Here is a 19,292-nt window from a genome sequence, read left to right on the forward strand (position 1 = left end):
AAATTTAAAAGACTAACAGACTACGTTTGCAATATAATTATTATTAATGTTGCAAATTCCACTTATTGGTTTTGAAATTAGTTAACACTTGTCACAGAGCTATGCTGGTAACATGGTGATACTGGTAGGCAAACAGTAAACACAGCCATGTTAATTCATTACCCCTAAACACAAATTCACTGCTTGTTAAATGGAAAAGGAAAAATAGGTAGAGAAATGTGATTTTAAGGGGCATTAGAGATGATTAATTACAGGTGTCATTTATATTCATAGCAAATAATAATAGCAACATTCAGGTCTAACGATCAGATGCACTGTAAATTGGTACCTGGTGTCTCAGCAGGGGTACCGGATATACTTCTTGTGATACCAGCTTGTGCTGCAATGGTAACATGCAATAGTAGCTCTGCTCTATTCATCAAGCTCTTTACTAATGTTTTTGTTTTAGCCAAGGGATGTGAGGGCTTCTGAATTAGAGAATTGACTTCTTGAAAAAATTTCTCCCTAAAATGGTGAACGAAAAACCAGTGTAAACTTAGTTGTTCTTTATGCCTCCTGATATAACATATCTTAACTGGTAAAATTTTAAAGATGTCCCTCTTGTAATCTCTTTAATTATTGTTTTTGAGTTAAGAAATGTATTCAAATAGAAAACAGAATAATCCTATTGTTTTTTTCTCCCTCCCCCTTACATAACATCCATAAACAGTTAACTGTATTTGTGTCTCCAGCATTTCTAATTTTGATTAACTTTGATCTTCCCAAAGATTACCCTCTTTATGCAGAGTTACCAGCAATTTGAAGAGGCCTTTCAATTCTATTTTCAAAACAACAATCTAATCAAGGCTTCTGTTTCACTTTGATAGATAAAAAAAAATCATAGAGAAGTTTCATACAAAAGGCTTAGGTCTTGATTTGGAAAGACAATTAACCACATGCATAACTTTAAACCTGTGGGTAGTCTTACCTAACTCAGTAAGACTTCATGTGATTAAAGTTATGCATATACTTAAGAACCTAGGCTGAATCAGCGCCTACAACGCTCAGCTAACAGATCCAACTACTAACCTCAATGACAGGACCATATTCTCAAGATCACTTCCATCAAAGGAAATTTCTTTCATTGAACACAAAAGTTCCAATTCTTTCATTTTGCTCTAGAGAAGAACAGGATGAAAACGTAACTGATTTAGTCTGATCATGGAAATGTTTTTTTGGTTTTTTTTTTTCACGTATGTATTAAAAATGTCCATGGTTACAAACAGGAGCAGTGCCAGGGTTTTTGGCGCCCTAGGCACAGGGCCAGCTCTAGCCATTTCGCCACCCCAAGCATGGCGGCACGCTGCGGGGGGCGCTTTGCCGCTCGCCAGTCCCGCGGCTCCGGTGGACCTCCCACAGGCGTTCCTGCGGATGCTCCACCGGAGCCGCGGGACCAGCGGACCCTCCACAGGCATGGCTGTGGGAGGTCCACCGGAGCAGCCTGGTGCCCTTCTGGCAAAATGCCGCGTCCCCCGCCCCAATCCTGGCGCCCTAGGTCACCTAAATGGAAGCGCCGGCCCTGGTTACAAACCAAGAATATTAATCACTCATATCTAATTGCCAACTTTTTAATGCAGATACAGACACTGGGAAATGATAATACATTTTTGGGAGATATTACTCTTTTTATATTCCTAACAAAAACTACTCCAAAAAGCAATAGAGATCGACATTTATGATGAATTCCTATTGTCAGCATATACATTAGACAACTTGAAAGCATGCACTATAATTTTTAGTACAAAAACTTACACACTGAAAAACTTAGCAGTAAATGAAAGAAAAGAGTAATTATACTGCAGCCTACAAATTGAAAAATAAGAGAGCAAACTTATCTCTATAAACGAATAGGATAAATGCAATGCTTACCTCATTGAAATGATAATCATAAAAGAATGGGACATTGTTTTCCAGCTTCCCATGTATGGCATCATCTACCTCATTCTGCCATCTCTGTTCTAATTCAGCTACACTCTAGTAAAGATACAAAAATACTGAATATACATGAGCATCCATTTATCTTAGCTTCAGTAAGAGAAAAGGGGTCTTCAAGTGCATTTTGAGGGTTTTTTTAAATTTCTATGTTAGTAATATCCTTAGTAGTTAGTAATAAAAGTTATTTCTTTAGTAGTCTTACCTGCAATTGTCTTTCCATGGCATTTAGCTTCTTAAAGGTCTCTCCCATAATTTTACACAGCAAATCATATTCCTCAGCATGTTCTTCCTGATACTGGAAGTTTATTAGGGACTGGAGTGCATCAACCAAGTTCAAATGTTTAATAACACATGAAACTACCATCTCTTCCATCACATCTGGTTGAATCACTTCTCTGTTACAGATGGAAACCAAACTGATTAGGAAGGATACAACATCATTTATATTTATAGTTCACCAGCCACGGTATTCAAGAAATTTTGCTTTAGGAACTACTGACTGCACACCAAGTTGAGAATTATCTATTTCCATCTGATATTTCTGTGCTTAATATTACTGTTACAAATATCATCCTACATTTACTACTACCGAGGAATGGCAGAATATTTTTATTTAGTCTGTTTGCTTTGTGCACTTGACAGCACTTTGTGTATCATTTTCAATAATAATAAAACATAAATTAGCAAAATAGTGGTGAAGAAACAGTTACTTACTTGATACTAGGTCTAAACTGAGGCCGAGCACGTCCAGATATTTCCCTGAGTTTTATCATGATTCCTGGAGGCAACCTGATCCTAGGCAGATCAAAGTAATGTCCTACAGGAGGCACTAGGACATCAGAAGGATATGTGAATTCTCGATCCTCATCTATAGTAAGAGGCAGTGGAGAAGGACTTGGAGTGAGGGCTGGAGATATTACCCCATTGGCTTCCACCTGCCACTGGCATCTGAGAAAATAAAGATAAAGTTTCCCATATTAAAGAGCCTTTAGTTTCTTTCTAGCTCTTACTCTTCAGGTAGAGAAAGACATAGTGCAACACCCTGCCTAAAGATACTGTAGATATGGCTTTACTTCAGAACATGGGCTGGATACCACACCCATTGAAACCAATGGAAATTTTGCTACTGACGTAAACGAGAACAGGATCTGTCTTATAATGCATAAACCTGAAGCAGTCTTTACTGAGTCAAATTTTGACAAACCTTTTACCCCAAGGCTGTAGTGAATTGTCATATGTCAAAGTTTGGAACAAAACATGAATCCAAAGCCCCACAGTGCAGAAAAAGTCTACCTCATGGATTATGAGTAAGGCTACATTTTAGTCATGGGTATTTTTACTAGAAGTCAAGGACAGGTCATGGGTAGTAAACAAAAATTCATGGCCCATGACCTGTCCATGACTTTTACTAAAAATACCAGTGAATAAAACTTGCAGGGGCGGGAGAGGCGGCCAATGGGAGCTGCAAAGCCAGCACTCTGGGTGGAGGCAGCCCGCACAGCCGCCTGGCCACACTCCCATCCTGCAGCTGAGCAAGGGTGAGGTTACCACTTCCAGGGAGCCCCAAGATAAGCACCACCCAGAGCCCGCCTCACCCCATCTGGTGCCCCAACCCCGTCGCTCAACCAAACTCTGCTTCTGGTGAGGGCAGGCACGGTGGCCCAATACTGCCACATCAGCAGCCCCTGTGCCAGGTGCACTGGCTGCTGCAGAAGTCATGGAAAGTCACGGAATCCGTGACTTCCGTGACAAACTCACATCCTTAATTATGATTACATCCTCTTCAAAAGACACTGGGCTAACAGACAAGTTCAGAAAAGACAATGCATGCAAACCAAGTCGATAATTTGTACCAAATAACTTCACCACATTTTGGGATCTGGTGCGGATCCTTGAGCCCATGTGTCTTTGTGGACAAGTGGGGGCTTTGTTCAGCATGGCATTTTTGGAGCTTTTAGGATCAGCAAACTAGTACCTTAGTCCTCTAAGGACTCTTCTGGAAGAACTTTGGAACTGAGGGGTATACATTGCAGGGATGATTGGTGATATTAATCTTGGAGGTCAAAGATGGATCAAGGAGGCCGGGGCAAACTCATTATTCTATAGGACAATGGTGAGCCTGAAATCTGCCCTGTCTCTCTAAACTGGGACCAACACTGCTACAATTACACTGCATGCAATTACATTAAATTCAGATTAAAACCAAGATTTTTTACCTCTGTAATAGTTTAGATCTTAAGAGTTCCTGGCATGTTTCCTCGTCTTTCGTAATTTCTGGTCCATTATATAATATCCTTAGCATGGAGCAAGCTAACACAGAAAGGCCTAAAGCCAGGTCAACCAAGAATGGTAATCCTCCTGACACATCTTCTGAAGACTCCTGCAGTATTGACAGGGATAAACCACAACAATCCAACTAACTTTAAAGTGGCTCTCTAAGCAATCTACTTCAAAATATGGCATGCATATCATACAGTGCCACAATAAAACAAGCTCTGGCGATTTTATTTATTTTTGTACTTATAGAACACTACAAATCAGTATGCGTAAGAACTCAATTTGAATACTAGGAAATTCATGTGCTTACCAAACTGGAACCCACATAACCCAAAAGGACTAAATTATTTTTTTGAGGGCAGGCAATCCATCACCTCTGAAAACTCCATTTTATCTTCTCTTAGACCAGATTTTGTCTCATCTCCTGGGCACAGTGGTATGAATTTTTCTTCATAGTACTTGATCCCAGTTTCCTGCCTCTCCTCCCAAGTCTGGTCTTCTTCTCTGTCCTACAGACATTATTTATACCTCTGATGCCCAGCTTACTAGTAGGTACTCAACACCTCCATTGAATTCAAATCTTACAAGCCTGGATGGATATCTAGTGGCCTCCTCCAAGTCCAGAACCATTGATGCTTCATAACAGATAAGCAGAGAGTACTTAGAACTGTCATCCATTGTTCCAAAGCCCAACCATACTACAAAGTGTGCCTAATCATATCTAGCCAATGAAGAAGTGAGAGATCTAAGGCAGTAGCTCCCTTTCATTGTAAAGAGATGGCCATCCAAACAGCTCTTCTGTTTTTTTTTTAACCCAAACCCCAACATTTAGGTCTGTTTCATAAATACAACCACCATTTGTTTTTTAAAATTAAAATAATGTACATAATGTAAATCAGAGAAAAATTTAAGTTCACTCTATCTGACAACACTGGTCATATTGACAGTACCTGTGCTCGAACAGTGCAAGCAAAGCCCCACATAGCTTTGTCTGGGGTGTTGTGCTCACGGCCACTCCTCATTTCAAAGGAGAAGGTGACTATATCCCCTTCCACCTTAAATTTTAAAGGGAGGGGAAAAAAGACACTTAAAACAATGCAAATACTTTTTTTTTTTAAATAAAACTGGCTTATTTTATGGATTAATTTTTAAAAGAATGACAGTTGCTTTATTTTAAAAATTCTCTTTGTTTCCAATTATGTATGCTAATTAAGCTCTTCCCCTTTTCATGCAAATATCCATTTCTGATTACACCATGGTTAGGTTTTGCTGCTCACTGCCTACAGTGGGGCAAAGGAAAGAATCTGTTGCCATATGGCTACTATGATAGCTAACCCAGGCAGACAAATTTCCACTAAAACATTTCATTTTCTTTTTGAGAGCACAGGCAATAATCATCAGCTCCTTTCCTGTGGCCAAACAGGCAGGCAAGCTCTTCAAGTAAAGAAAGCTAGTAAAATTACTTAAGTAAACAGCAGGGGCTGCTAACAAAACTATGTAATTTCTGACAAATAACATTATTGTTGCTAATTTGAGCCACTGGAATAGTGTGTTCCCAAGACTAGAACTTCCAAGTTGAAAGTCAAAGCACTGCTGTCTAACAGAACAACCACCTCTTGCTTTCCTTTTTGACAATGTCATATGTTTTATCAAGTACACATCCAATTTTAGTATAGGACAATACTCAGGATTACACTTCACCACAACTACATAAGTCAGAGAGAACATACTGAATACATTCTAAGTTCACCAATCTTGATAGAGCTCTGGAAATTCCTATAGGTTTCTGAGAATCTCAGATTTCTATTTCCTGTTAAATGTATGTTGCCAAAAAATGCATATTAACTGATTTAAAAAAAAAACAGACAAATGGGTAGGAAAGCAGAAATTGTTATATTTAATATTTTTAGTGGCTTGTATGCAGTCCTAAAACTATGCCCCTATGGTCCTTGAGACTATTTGCATAGCCTCAGGGTCAGCAGGGACTTTTGCTATATATACTCATGGGGAATGGTAGTGTCCTGAAAGTCTCCGAGACTGGAAGTGCAGTTCTTTCCTGATTCCTCTACAAGATGTTGATCATGAAATGCCATTACTGCCAAAATGAGTGCCATGCTCCTATAAAATATGGGCAACTGTAATGTTGTATGGGACAAGAGTTCCTTCCCCAAGGACATAAACACCATCTTAGTGAGTGCTCTCAAAGATAAGCTTGCACTAAAATATTTGGGTTCCACTGCTAAAAAAGTAAGAGTTAAAAATAATCTCTATGCAGTTTTCAAAAAGGGACTTTTCTATGTGAAATATTGTTGTTTTGTAATACTGTACCTTCACTAAGTCTTTCGGCCAACCCGTTCCTAAGACACTACGGCTGCCATATCCCAGTGTATTGCCTCCATACTCAGCAACCTTCCTACTGTTTGTGTTAGGACCAGCATAGATCACCAACTTCAAAACATAAAATACACTGTTAGACTGTAAAAGAAAAACAAAAAATCTAATAATAATACTTAGCACTTACACAGCGCTTTACAACTTCAAAGCGCTTCACAAATATTAAGAAACAAATCCTCACAACAGCCTTGTGAGGTTGATAGGCAGCCAGGCAAGTATTATCATCCCCATTTTACAGATGAGGAAACTGAGGCAAAGAGGGCTACGTGACTTGCCCAAGGTCACACAGGAAGTCAGTGGCAGAATTTGGAACAGAAATCAGGAATTCAGTCCTAGCTCCCAGAGTCCCATGTTCAGCCCACAAGAACACGCTGCCTCTCTAAATAAAGGGCTGGATCCTCCTCCTTTTGAAGTTAATGGGAGTTAACAGTTTGCAAATGACTTCAATGGAGACATGATGAGGCCCAATTTTTTTTTTAAGTTCTTAAAAGTTACTGGTGACAAACCCAGTAAGTCTATGATTAGGTATTACAGGACTCAAACTACAATGTTAGAGAATACACAGCAACAATTACTAAGCAGTGTAAGTGGCTCTTAGTGTACACAGAAAATAAGGGTGGTATTTCATTAGCTATATTCTTGAAATTGAAAAGACATTCATATTAATCCATGTAAACAAGCCATTTATAATCAGACAGTTATCCTTTCCAGTTCTGCCCAGTTTGAACAAACTGCGCTGATCTACAAAGGAGACAACTAAATTAACATTAAAGAAATAAGGAAAACTGGATGACCAAAAAAAGGAGAATGAACTCAACACGTTTTACAATAAAAAGGAATAATCTAAGCAGTCATGAAATGGATGTCAATAGAGAATGTTGGTTTGGGTTTGTGGAGGAGGTAACCTTTCTGAGGGTTATTACATTTCTTCCACTGAATTACCATCACCACATTCCAGCACCTTAGGAGAAAAGTTCTGTATGGAACCTAATTCTTTAAGGATCTACCAACTAAGTTTCCTGTTAGACAACAGTGACAGTCACTGGACGTTATGTTCCAAAAATGTCCTTTGTAAAAGTTTAGCCCATACTTTTTGACCTTTTCTTAATAGAATTACAGAAATTATCCCCCACAAAAATCAGAGATGGAAAAGATCTATTAAATCATCGAGTCCAATCTCTCTGCCATTTCAGGATAGCTCCCTCAATGTATATTTTCTAGTCTATAATGCAACCTAGTTTTACACGTGCTATTAGATGAGACTGACACCTTTCCCCTGAGAAGTTATTAACAGCTGCCTACTACCCTAAATTTCTTTTCATTTCTAAATTCTAGGATTCTAGGGACAATCAGACCTTGTGGAATCACAGTATGTAATTAGTTAGTGTTGCTGTTAGTAAAAACCTCCCACATCATCCTCATTACTAGTAATAGGTGCCATGGATGAGGAGGAGCAGCAAAGATGAAATTGAGAAACATTAATGAAAGATACATAATAAAGAAGTTTCTGTCCTGGCCCTTGCTTACCTTATCATAATCATACTGTGAAGAACATCTGCTATCAAATCTAAGGTATAAACAGCGGGCTCCTGGAATATGTACAGTTTCTTTAAATTTATAGTTGTCCCTGACAGGATGCACTGTTTCTACAGTTTTCCCAGCAGCCCACGGAGCTGGGATTTTCAAGCCAGTGAGAAAACCTGGCTCCTCTTTCTCTTCTAGCATTCTGAAATTACAGAAAAAGCTAAAAGGTAGTACTGAAGATGTACACATATCGTTATGTATTATATATTCAAACACCACCATAAGATGCTTTTAAAAGCCTAATAATTCTCTTTGGGTTATTAATGGCAAACAAAATATTTGTCTAATCACTTTAAGCAGGTGTGTGGAGGGTACAATGGCATCTTAAATAACCTATGCTCTTTAAATTACAAATAAAACATGTCAAGCTGTAACCAGTAAACTTGGATATGTCATAGTTTTAGAAGTCTAGAAATCCCTGGAAAAAATTATATCTAACGTAATGTATTGTACTATAAACTGGCTCTAGTCTCTGAATTTTAATACATAATCCATCTTCCCTCCTGGGATAATGCTTGATAGAAGATAAGATCACCATAAAGAATACATACATAACATTTCATTCAAGTCTGGGTAAGTCTGGAGTGCAAAGGAAGCAGCTGCATTTAACATATCTCAGAAAAACTGCTTTCAAAACTATCAGTGCAAATAGGAAAAGCTAAATGTGAAATTAAACAAAACTTGCACATGATAGCTGGATTTACGTTGAGACTATATTCTTTTCATTTGTGACCTAAGATTTAAAACCAGAACTAGAGATAAATTACATCTTGCCCTTTACTACTTAAAAATCACAACGAATTTAAAATATGCTGCTACAGTGAACCACATTTTGTTATACAGCTCTCTATGATTCTATACGTTGACCTGGGGCTCAAGCATGCAGAAATCCTTTCCAAAAGCTAGAGAGAGCACACACGCATGCCACACTTCATCTAAGCTTCCCATTAGACCCATATTTCAACTCTTTACGGGAAATTATTTCTTTTCAAAAAACTAAATGCACTTTGTAAGTCTTGTTATGTAAAATTGCTTGTAGATTCAGACTACTGTAATGCTGACCCCTTAACATTCTTGCTTCTGTGAGTCACTCTTCAGCAATAGTCAGACCAGGAGCAACATAATTAAAAAATGAGTGTTTTCAATATCAAAGTCATGAATATTGGGAATAAGAGGCAATCACCTCTCCTCAGGGAACAGCTTGCTCTTCTGCTCTGACGTACCACTGGGGGAACTGCCCACCTCTGAGAAAACTGGAGACTGGGTTTTAAGCAACAAGGCCGTCTGCAACAAACACAAACAATTTTAACAACACAAACACCACGTTTCACTGCAAGAACCATGTAGGTTTCTGAAGCTTGTTAATATTACGCAGTATAGTTATTAATGCTGTAACTTAAACTGGATGGGGCACAATGGATAGCATCTGTTTCTGTTACTGGTAGTTGCCAAGCAGCAGTTCTTGAACTGTGATCCATGGACCACTTGCTGATGGTTTGTAGACAGCTGGCTGGAAACGTGCCACCAGCTCTCGTCATTGTTCCTAGTGGCTAAATCACATATTTTTTAAAAAGCTAAAAATAAATTAAATGCTTTCCTATTATTACTTTTCCATATAAACAACTGCTATAGTTGCCACAGGGACATTGTGAAATTGCCCACGCGAAGGGAAGTGGGCGTATGAAAATCTCTTGTAGGATATGATCCTCACCATGAAAGTTTGAGAGCCCTTGAGCTAACAAATTAAGAGAAAAATGTATTTTAGTTCATGTAGCTGTGTAAACACTATCACAAGTTAGAAAATTCTCCATGTGTTAATAATTTGGAGAAATTTGCTGCTAGCTGGAATGTATAAGGACTTGGTCTTTTCACCCTAGACCTTAAAATGTGTTTCCTTGTATGTTAACAACACAAGGACAGCTTTGATTCAAAACAATAACAAGTGATTAGTTCTTATTACAATTTTATCAATCTTGGTATTGTGGAAGAGCCCCACCAACAGCACAGCTCATTTTGGAGAGCTAGTATAGATAACATTTCGCCACTATTCTTTAGTCTTGACATTTTACCCTGGTATCCTTCATGAGAATACCACTGATAAGTTTAATATTTATGTGTTTAAATTTGTTTTAAAAATATGTATACTTCAATCCACTGTATAAAGGCCATACCTGACTGGTATAAAGTACCAGCTGTACCAGCTGAGGCATCAGTGCATCAGCCATGGTTAGCGTCTGTAAATTTGGATGCATCAGAGATGTCAGTAATACTGGAAGCAGGTGGCCAAGCATAGTAGCCTTGGTAACTTGTTCCAAGCCTTTTAATCTGCAACAAGAGTCAAAAGTACACGCTAGCAATTCTTTTCACAGACCCACTACTATTTTTATTTAAAGAAAAGAGTTTAATACCAAATCAGATTGCGTAAGTAAATTATTCAAAGTGCAGCAGTATACTTTAATGTGCAAGTGTACTGAGAAAAATCTATTTTATTATCTACTGAACAGTCCAGTATCTCATAACATATATGATAGGGTTCACAATCTTTTCTGTTAGGCAATTCCTATTAAGCAATGACAGTTCTAGAAGACTGTTCGCTGAATGATAATTAAATTCTTAATATACTGTAGTGCCCAGAGCCTCTGGTTGGGATCAAGGCCCCCAATGTGCTATGCATTGTACCAGCACAAAGGTAGACATAGGGCCCAGTCCACAACTCCTTACAATATATAAGTGCTGTAAGACATCCGAGTCTCCAAGACTACATATGAGGAAAAACCCCACAAAAACAAGTCTGTATGTATGACAATAAGAGAGCAGTCCAAAAAAAAGGGCTGTGTTCCAAAAACACACTACAGACCCTATGGGTGCAAACAGAATATGCAGCTCAAAGCTTAAAGAGTCTGAAACAGGATTTTCCCTAGAAAAGCCTTCCTTCATTCTGGATATTTTCAAGCCTAACTCTTTTTTTTTCAACATGGACACATTTTCAGAACCCTCAATAAGATTTTGGGGAGTTCTTTGTTTTCCAGTCCCAGTTTTCACTTCCTGCCCAAAGGAAGAGGGCAGAGGGTGCTGCTTGGATGATATATGAAGGGTGTGACTGATACAAATGCTGCTGCCAAGGAGATCTTTAGGAGATAAAGACCCTGAACTACAGAATTTCTAGCAGGATGGATTCCAAAAAGATGCTGGCAATTAAGGTTGTTTCCAGTTATTATGTATCAGAGGGGTAGCCGTGTTAGTCTGGATCTGTAAAAGCAGCAAAGAATCCTGTGGCACCTTATAGACTAACAGACGTTTTGGAGCTCCAAAACGTCTGTTAGTCTATAAGGTGCCACAGAATTCTTTGCTGCTTTTCCAGTTATTATAACGTTTATAGTGCTTAGCTAAGTAACTGAACTCACTATAGAGCTAAAGAGACTTACGATTTTCGAGTGTCTCTGCTGATCTGTATATTATGTTAATACGACTGAAATCAATTTACAGAAAGCCCGATTCAAAGCTCTCCAAAGGAAGGCTGCCTTACGGATGCCAAAGGATAATTCATATTAAGAAATAGCTCCAAGACCTTCAATAATTTGATCATTAAATTAAAAACAAAAATGGAGGGAGGTAAGAATTCTGATAGTATTAGCTTCCCTTTACTAAGCAAGCTGGTTCACACAATGGGCAGCAGTTCATATATTTCAGGCTAAAAGTATGAAATCAGGTTGTCTTACCTCTGCTCTCTGTCAGAAATGTCACTGTTTATAAGAGCTGTAGTGACCTGTTGCAGCATTTCTAAAACTTCATCACATCCAGTCAGGATTTGTGTAGCAAGTGCCAAAATACTGGTCTTTAGCTCCTAGGTACAAAATGTTATACAATAATACTTAAATTCCTAGAGAATAAACAACTGACAACTGAACAAAATGATGGGTTTCCAAATTAAATAATCATAATGTGACCTGGCAAGCCTATGGTAGTGGATTCATCCAAGACTTAAATTTGATTTGTAATGCTAAGGCCTAAAGTGCTGGGAGAAACCAGGTGCATTTATAGGATGCACACGCAGTTTCTAGGGAGGGAAGGAGTCCCCAGTCCAGCACAGGAAAGTAGCCAGCCAGAGTACTGCAGTGGTGATAGAATGTCCTAGAAAGTATGAGGATAACTGTAGAGAGAAACTGAACAATGAGAACATGGGTGAATAGCGAAAAAGACAGACAATAGTACGGAAACATTTAGAATTTATTCAATAAACTTGAACATAAATGGCATTAGATAACAAGCATACAAATGCCTATAAAAAGGAACAGACAGAAACAGCCCAATGACATTAGCAATACAATTAGTAAGATTATGAGAAGTTACAAAAACAACCTGAGCTTTGGGACAAAACTGACAATTATCTACTGGCAGCACTACTCCAGCAGCGGTGTAAATGTAGTCACAATTTAGTAAACCTCAAATCATAATCACCATAATCCCCCAACCTCACCTTTCCCCCAGCTCCCTCTGGGACAGGGAGAAAAGATGGGCCTAGCAGCAAGCTCTGAAGATTAGCAAAGTCAAACTAATAGAGACCAGGGGAAAGACCGTTCCATTTTTAGTTAAAAAACAGCAAAAATTTTATGAGTGAAGTCAATAGTTACAGGAGGCCAAAACATCTTCTGAAAGCAGTAAGTTTATATATAAAAATCTCTAGAGTTAATGTTTTCTAATATTGTATTCCAAAACTAGTCTAAATATGACATTAAAAAAATACATGAAGTCCAGAAGACACCTTACATTCTTTAACAGCCAAGTATGAAACAGCTTCACACAGAATTTTAGAAGGGAAGCGCTGGCAGACTAACAACATAGTGTCAAATGAAACTATACAAAGAACAATCACAGATTCTAAGCTGAAGTCTGGGACAGTATTGACTTCCACTATATAACTTCTTCAACACAACAAAAAATGACAACACAAAACAGATTCTACCAGTAAGTTGCACTCCTGAAACTAAAGAACTGTCAGAAGAACACTGGCCGTAGAAAGCAGTACTAGAATAAAACTCGGTGTTTACCTGTACCTTCAATGTCTCTCCCTGCAAGGAGCTGTCACTGTCATCATTTTCATCAGGTTTAATCAAAATAGTATTACTCAGAAGGTGGTTCTGTACAGCCATCAGATACCGCAAGCATGAAGATGCAGCCTTTAATATAAATAAGCACATTTTACATTATCTGAACTCTTTAAATCAGACTTGGCACAGGCAATCCTTGTGCTTTTTTAAAGTATAAAAAAGGAAACAAGCAGGGGAAAAAAGTACAAGAAAGATACAGAATTCCTGCTATTGAACAAATTATTGTCACTGAGTTACATAGTTCTTGTTAAATCAGCAGATTCTCACCAATTCATACTGAAGGCTGGGAGACCAAAGTATTTAGTGAACTAATAGGTAGATGAAGCATTTAAAAAGAATGAAGCATTACAAAGCACTGTTTGTTTAAAAAATGTAGTCATAATTAAATACTAAATGTGTATGTGTATATGTTTTGCAGTGTATATAATAAAAGTAATGAAGTCTTAATATGAGACCTCACTGCAGAGCTCAACCATGAAATCTTTGCTGAAAGGAGACGCACAGTCTCTGCTGTGAGATTCGAGGAGTGCAGGTCAACGAGACTGAAATGAGAATTAGTAACTTTACTAACATAGTAAAGTACTGTAGTAAATCTGAAAACAACAGATCCCAAACCTCATCCCACTTATTACTTCCCCATTACTGCAACCTCATGTTCTCCTACTCGTTAACAGTTTTGCAAGAATATCTATGTGAATTTTTACTACTAAAAATTTCAGCTCTTTACTCATCTCCCAGCTCTGAGCATACAGTATTCCTCTCCGCTTGTGTGCATAATTAAACACAACTCTAAAAGGCTCTCTATATTCTAATCCATTTTGTAAATCACTGTGTGAAACTTTGAAGGACCTTATACAAAAATAAATGTTAAAACTGAAACAGTTTGCAAGGTGCCAGGGAAAATGTATCAACATGTAAACCTGCTCTCACACTATTATACAAGATCTCTTTGTAATGAAAGTGTTCTGCCCCCTTTCTATTCATGAGCATATTAATCCAGTAATATTAATCAGGTTTTATTTTTGCAACAATATGCACTTAAAAACTCCCTCACCTATTCTTTTTCAAGACTGTATTATTGTATTCATTATACTTTTACATAAAAGGGAATGGCTGGCTGGAATCAAGAAACCAAAAGAAAACTTGACCAAATTGAATATTTTCAACAAATACATTTTACTTACAGGCACAGTTGAAAGAAGTCTTTGAAATTCATCTTTAGATACAATTTGGCACTTGGTGATTAAGAAGCAAGATTCTCGAACAACAATCTTGAGAATGTAGTGCAAAAGCTCATCGTTTAATCTTTAAAAATGCAGGAAAGACATGAGGAAATGTTGATGATTTATAATTAAAGAAAATTAACGACTGATACATTCAACACACCTGAAAAGTCTTGACAAATTGTATTACAAATTAGGTTACACTGACAGAATGACTGCATCAGAGATGCTCAAGCACTAATATGCTCAACCAAAGCACTCTGATATCAAAGATGTTTGAAAAATAAAATCTCTCTTACCATAGTATAATACAAGATAGATATAGCTCTGGCTTGTTTAAAATATCAGTACATTTTGCATTCATTTTGTTCACTGTACTTCCAGAGAGTCCAAATCAAGTGAAGCCTTCTTTTTTAATAAAAAGAACACCTTCCAAACATCAATCTTTAAGTAAACGTTAGAGCTTCTTGAGGGGGATAGTCTTAGTGCTGAAGAGTGACATTTAAAACATAGTAACATGGAGTGCAGTGTTAGATTATAAAACATCATCTGCTCTCATTTAACTATCGGGGAATTCACAAAAGTCTCCTCCACACCACTTATGTAGTTCTACAGAAATCTCCAAAAGTTCCACAATACCTCAAACCCCTAAGGGAATTCAGTGCTTTTAGCAAACTGTACAGTATGTCCACAAGGCTAGCATTAGCTAAAACTGCAGCAACTAAGGAAATAAGTTGTTTAGACAGAAGGTAGCTCAGTTTACAATAATGCTGACAAGCCAAATGCACTTCAATACAAATTAAGAGCGACAACTGTGTTATTTCACTTCACCTGTAATGATCGTCATCTTCACTTCCAAATCTGTTGTTTTGAAGCTGTTCAGCTAAGTTAGTGAGGATCACATCACGAAGTTGGGAGAGCCCACTATTTCTCTCTCCTACAATGGCAGAACATGAAAAATGTTGTAAAACAGACTTTTTTAGATACAATTTTTATTAATTCATAAGGAATGTGACTGGACATACACTACAGACTAACAGTAACTGTGCTTACAATTTATTGTGATTCTCCACAGACATACAAGCAGTTTTGGACTTACTACATATGCAGTACTGTTTTAAATTTGAGACAACTCACTGATTTTAGTTGAGTGGAAGACACCACCAACGTGGTCGACAATGTAGGCTCTCTATACACATGCATATCAAAGCTTATTATGTCTATTTTAAGATGAAGTATGATATGCAGTTGTCAACTGGTGCCGTTTCCACCATCAACACATTAAAAGGACCACTTTGAAGTATTTGAATTTGTTTCTATTAATTTAAAGACTCTATGTATTATTTCAAGACATAACACTGGATTTCTTTGTGACCGCAATGCATCACAACAATCTAAAGGGTAAAACAAAATCTAATAATAAACTTGTACAGGTATCATTGGGTGCATGGGACCCCAGTAATGAGCGAGTGTTGACAGAATGTAGAATGGGTCAGTGCTACGTTCGGCTGATGAAGCAACTCATGGTGTTGGATGCCATCAGGTGATCGAGTGACATCTACCTAGAACACATCACTCGATATTGGCAATACCAGGAGGGATGAGCTGGAGTGCTGATGAGAAGCACAGTGGGGAAAGTAACTGAAATACTTTCTCCATGGACTGTATTTTCCAACTGGACAATCTACCCTAAATGCTCAATTACTGAGGGACAATCTATACTCATTCCTATATTTGCTTTCTACAACCAACTCTCTGTATAATTTTTCATTAGTGATGTACCCGAGTATTCGGATTCTAATATCTAAACTGTATTGCTAAATTTATTCACCTTAATTTGGGTTATTCTTGATTATGCACTATATATCTTCTGACTTTTTAAAACAAACTTTGTATTGTGGACAATCTAAGCAATATACCCAGATGTAGAGACACATTCTTCTTAACCTGTGTGCTATATAATTTTTTTTTTTTTTTTTTTAGCACTGGTGACATTTTTAGTTATCATCATCATCATCATCATTTTGTTCATCATTATCATCTCTGTCAAGAGTGAGTGGGTTACCATAGTCTTTACTGCCTTGGCATGTACATAGGTCTATGCAGGGAAGACTGTCCTGGCTACAGACAGCTGAATGTGCAGTGACCCCTACTGGTACAAATAAGGTCTTATAAAAGCTCAGATGCCATCGGGCCCTTGAAGAATACAGGAAGTAGTTCATCATCCATATTTTTCCATCCATGTTGCAATGGTGATCCAATATCTGGTTTACTTATGTGCAAAGACATCCGAATCTTTTTTTGACAAGATGCTCTTTTGACAAGCTCTTCAAAACTGTCCTCACATGGTGAGAGAGTTTGGCCAGTGACTTGTCCTTTTTGATGGCTAGATTGAGACACAAACAATTCAGGTCTCTGTGGGTCTTTTCTTTTTTCATCTGGCCACAGCACTGCTACCAACTTCCTTGCTGCAAAAACTGTGGCTTGTCCAGCACTGTTTCCAAATTTGGCAAGCGGTAAGTGGTAAGTTCCCTTTGTTTTGACAATATTGAACATAATTTTTTTCCGAGCACCAAATAGGGATGACACAGTCATCCTGTTAATATGTACAACAGGAAGTACGTGCATCACAAATTGCATGCACGGGTATGAAGCAACACTTGTTAGCTGTGCTGGTAATGGTACCTGTTTCAATCCGCACATTATCTATATCTTCCATTTTTGGAAAGAAGAGAACAGCAAGGATCAAAACATCTGTATCAGATGACCTAATTACTACAGTTTCTTTGATACAAAGAGACTCAAATGCCATACTGGTACATACAGCATGCAGAAACATCCTGCTGCCCACTTCAGCTTGAGTGCTGTGCAAGTTCTGGGCTTCTGCAATACCTCTACTGGTGGTGGACTTTGCTCCTTCACCACTGGAAAAGACTCAGTCAAGGAGTGTTTGTGCTGGGTGTGCTTCTACACTCTCAGGTAGATTTTGAACCATAAATTCACAGAGGAATTTTACAGGTGACTGCTTACTGGATGCTAACTTTAGAAACTTTTTTCACTGAGGCACAAGATGTTCACCAGTGGCCTGGTATTTCTTGTATCCATCCTTAAATCCTCTCCAGCACTGTCTTTCTGCAGTTTTCACAGAGTTACTGTTGTCATATTTGTCACAGACTTTGATTACAGAATTAGCTTTGCCAAATCCTTTTTGGACCTGCCTCAAATATTCAGCAGCCCATTCAATGAACGTGTGGAATCTGTCTTCAGTCATCATCTGTATGACAACTGTGGCATCTCGGATGTACACTGTGGTTTCTTTGTTGTATGCTCTTAGCTCATAAATTATTCCAGCTTGATTTTACAGCTGGTACCCTAATTCAGCTTTGTCTGTTCTTCTCATTGTTCCACCAGCGGGGCAAAGGCACAGGTCTTACTGGCTGACTAAGAACAGTTCCCATTGAAACATCATCATTGCATCTTGCAAAGGACAAGGCTCTGTGGAAAACTGGTATCTGCTGTGATTGTGCCTCCTTTGCTAGGCTTAAATTTGTTCTTCTTGGCCATGTCAGCAAGTATTTTAATGCCAGATTTCTTGATTGGGCGGCTGAAGAAGCTGTGTCTCTCTTCAGAATCAAGTGCACCTCTCACAAATCTCTCCATTTGTTCTTCATCAACATCTGCTATTTTCAGTAGAGCTCCTATAACACTGATGTTACATGCAGTTTAGTAGATATTTTGATAAGCACCCCTGGATGTGCTTCAGGGTCAAATAGGTTTGTCATATTGTTGATTACATGGTTGATAAGAGCTATAACATGCTCTTCATCCCTCTTCAGTGCAGAGGCAAAGACTTGTTTGTGGACTTAGTCTTCATTACTTCTTGTTAGGTCACTTCTTTCTCTCATAGCTTTTATATATTCGTAATATGAAGCTGTGTACTATCATCTCTAACTCTAATACTGACCTGTGCATACATGTAACTGAATTAAAAGCTAATTTCTAGAATATTTCAAAGGCTAGTACTGCATGCATAGACAATTACAAATTAAAACCTTTTATCAGGCAGACTAGATGCTACATTGTATGCCATTTGTAAGATTTTGTACAAAGCATTATATTAGGAATTCACATACATTTATATCTACCCACTACACAGTACGAACTATGGAAACAATCTACTGCTACACAACCTTCAGTGAGACTAATCTGGTCAGCAAATTTCAATTGAAAATATAGAGAACTATTAAAATCACTTATGAGATATTTTGACAATTAAGAAGATGCAATGTGAAAACAATTCACGTTAGCATATTGCAAAATGTTGGTTTTCACCATTTTTGCCACATGCTAAACAGCTTCATAATTTCTGAGGAAAATAAACATTTGCTCAAGTAAAACTAATAAACATATTTTACTTCATCATCGTGTGGTAGCTTTGACCAATGAACACCACATTAAGATACTGAAATTAACTTAAACAGTAAAACTGTAGTCAGCGATGTTGCAATGTTTCTGGAATGGCAGAAAAAAATGACATTCAGTTTGGGTCTCATTGTTTCACCTGACCTACAGATTTACGACACCACTTGACAGTTCCACATCATCCCTCATCTACACACACATTAAATAATTTTTCAAATGATATACAATGAAGTTGTGTGTATGACAAGGGCCCTTTCTGAGGAATTGCTGCATACCTACTAGGTATGATATTCAGTCAAGACAAAGTACA

General features: G+C 37.9%; 1 protein-coding gene across 6 annotated transcripts in view; it reads right to left on the reverse strand.

Moving 5' to 3' along the window:
- HECTD4 (HECT domain E3 ubiquitin protein ligase 4) overlaps positions 1-19,292 on the reverse strand; it is a 109,063-nt gene that overhangs the window by 46,926 nt on the left and 42,845 nt on the right. For 2 of the 6 annotated variants that reach the window (XM_050924250.1, XM_050924249.1), the window contains exons 15-29: positions 15,392-15,497; positions 14,522-14,642; positions 13,278-13,406; positions 11,949-12,073; positions 10,401-10,554; positions 9,413-9,513; positions 8,173-8,371; positions 6,580-6,726; positions 5,202-5,306; positions 4,191-4,354; positions 2,689-2,922; positions 2,177-2,369; positions 1,909-2,013; positions 1,069-1,157; positions 329-504 (exon numbers count right to left, since the gene is read on the reverse strand). In XM_050924250.1, coding sequence (XP_050780207.1) covers positions 329-504; positions 1,069-1,157; positions 1,909-2,013; positions 2,177-2,369; positions 2,689-2,922; positions 4,191-4,354; positions 5,202-5,306; positions 6,580-6,726; positions 8,173-8,371; positions 9,413-9,513; positions 10,401-10,554; positions 11,949-12,073; positions 13,278-13,406; positions 14,522-14,642; positions 15,392-15,497 — 2,148 coding nt within the window. The remainder of the gene's footprint in view (positions 1-328; positions 505-1,068; positions 1,158-1,908; positions 2,014-2,176; positions 2,370-2,688; positions 2,923-4,190; positions 4,355-5,201; positions 5,307-6,579; positions 6,727-8,172; positions 8,372-9,412; positions 9,514-10,400; positions 10,555-11,948; positions 12,074-13,277; positions 13,407-14,521; positions 14,643-15,391; positions 15,498-19,292) is intronic. The other 4 variants (XM_050924253.1, XM_050924251.1, XM_050924252.1 and 1 more) reach the window with 4 other exon arrangements.

The sequence above is a fragment of the Gopherus flavomarginatus genome, chromosome 15 (genome assembly GCF_025201925.1).
Source record: "Gopherus flavomarginatus isolate rGopFla2 chromosome 15, rGopFla2.mat.asm, whole genome shotgun sequence".
In the NCBI taxonomy this organism is placed as follows: Eukaryota; Metazoa; Chordata; order Testudines; family Testudinidae; genus Gopherus; species Gopherus flavomarginatus.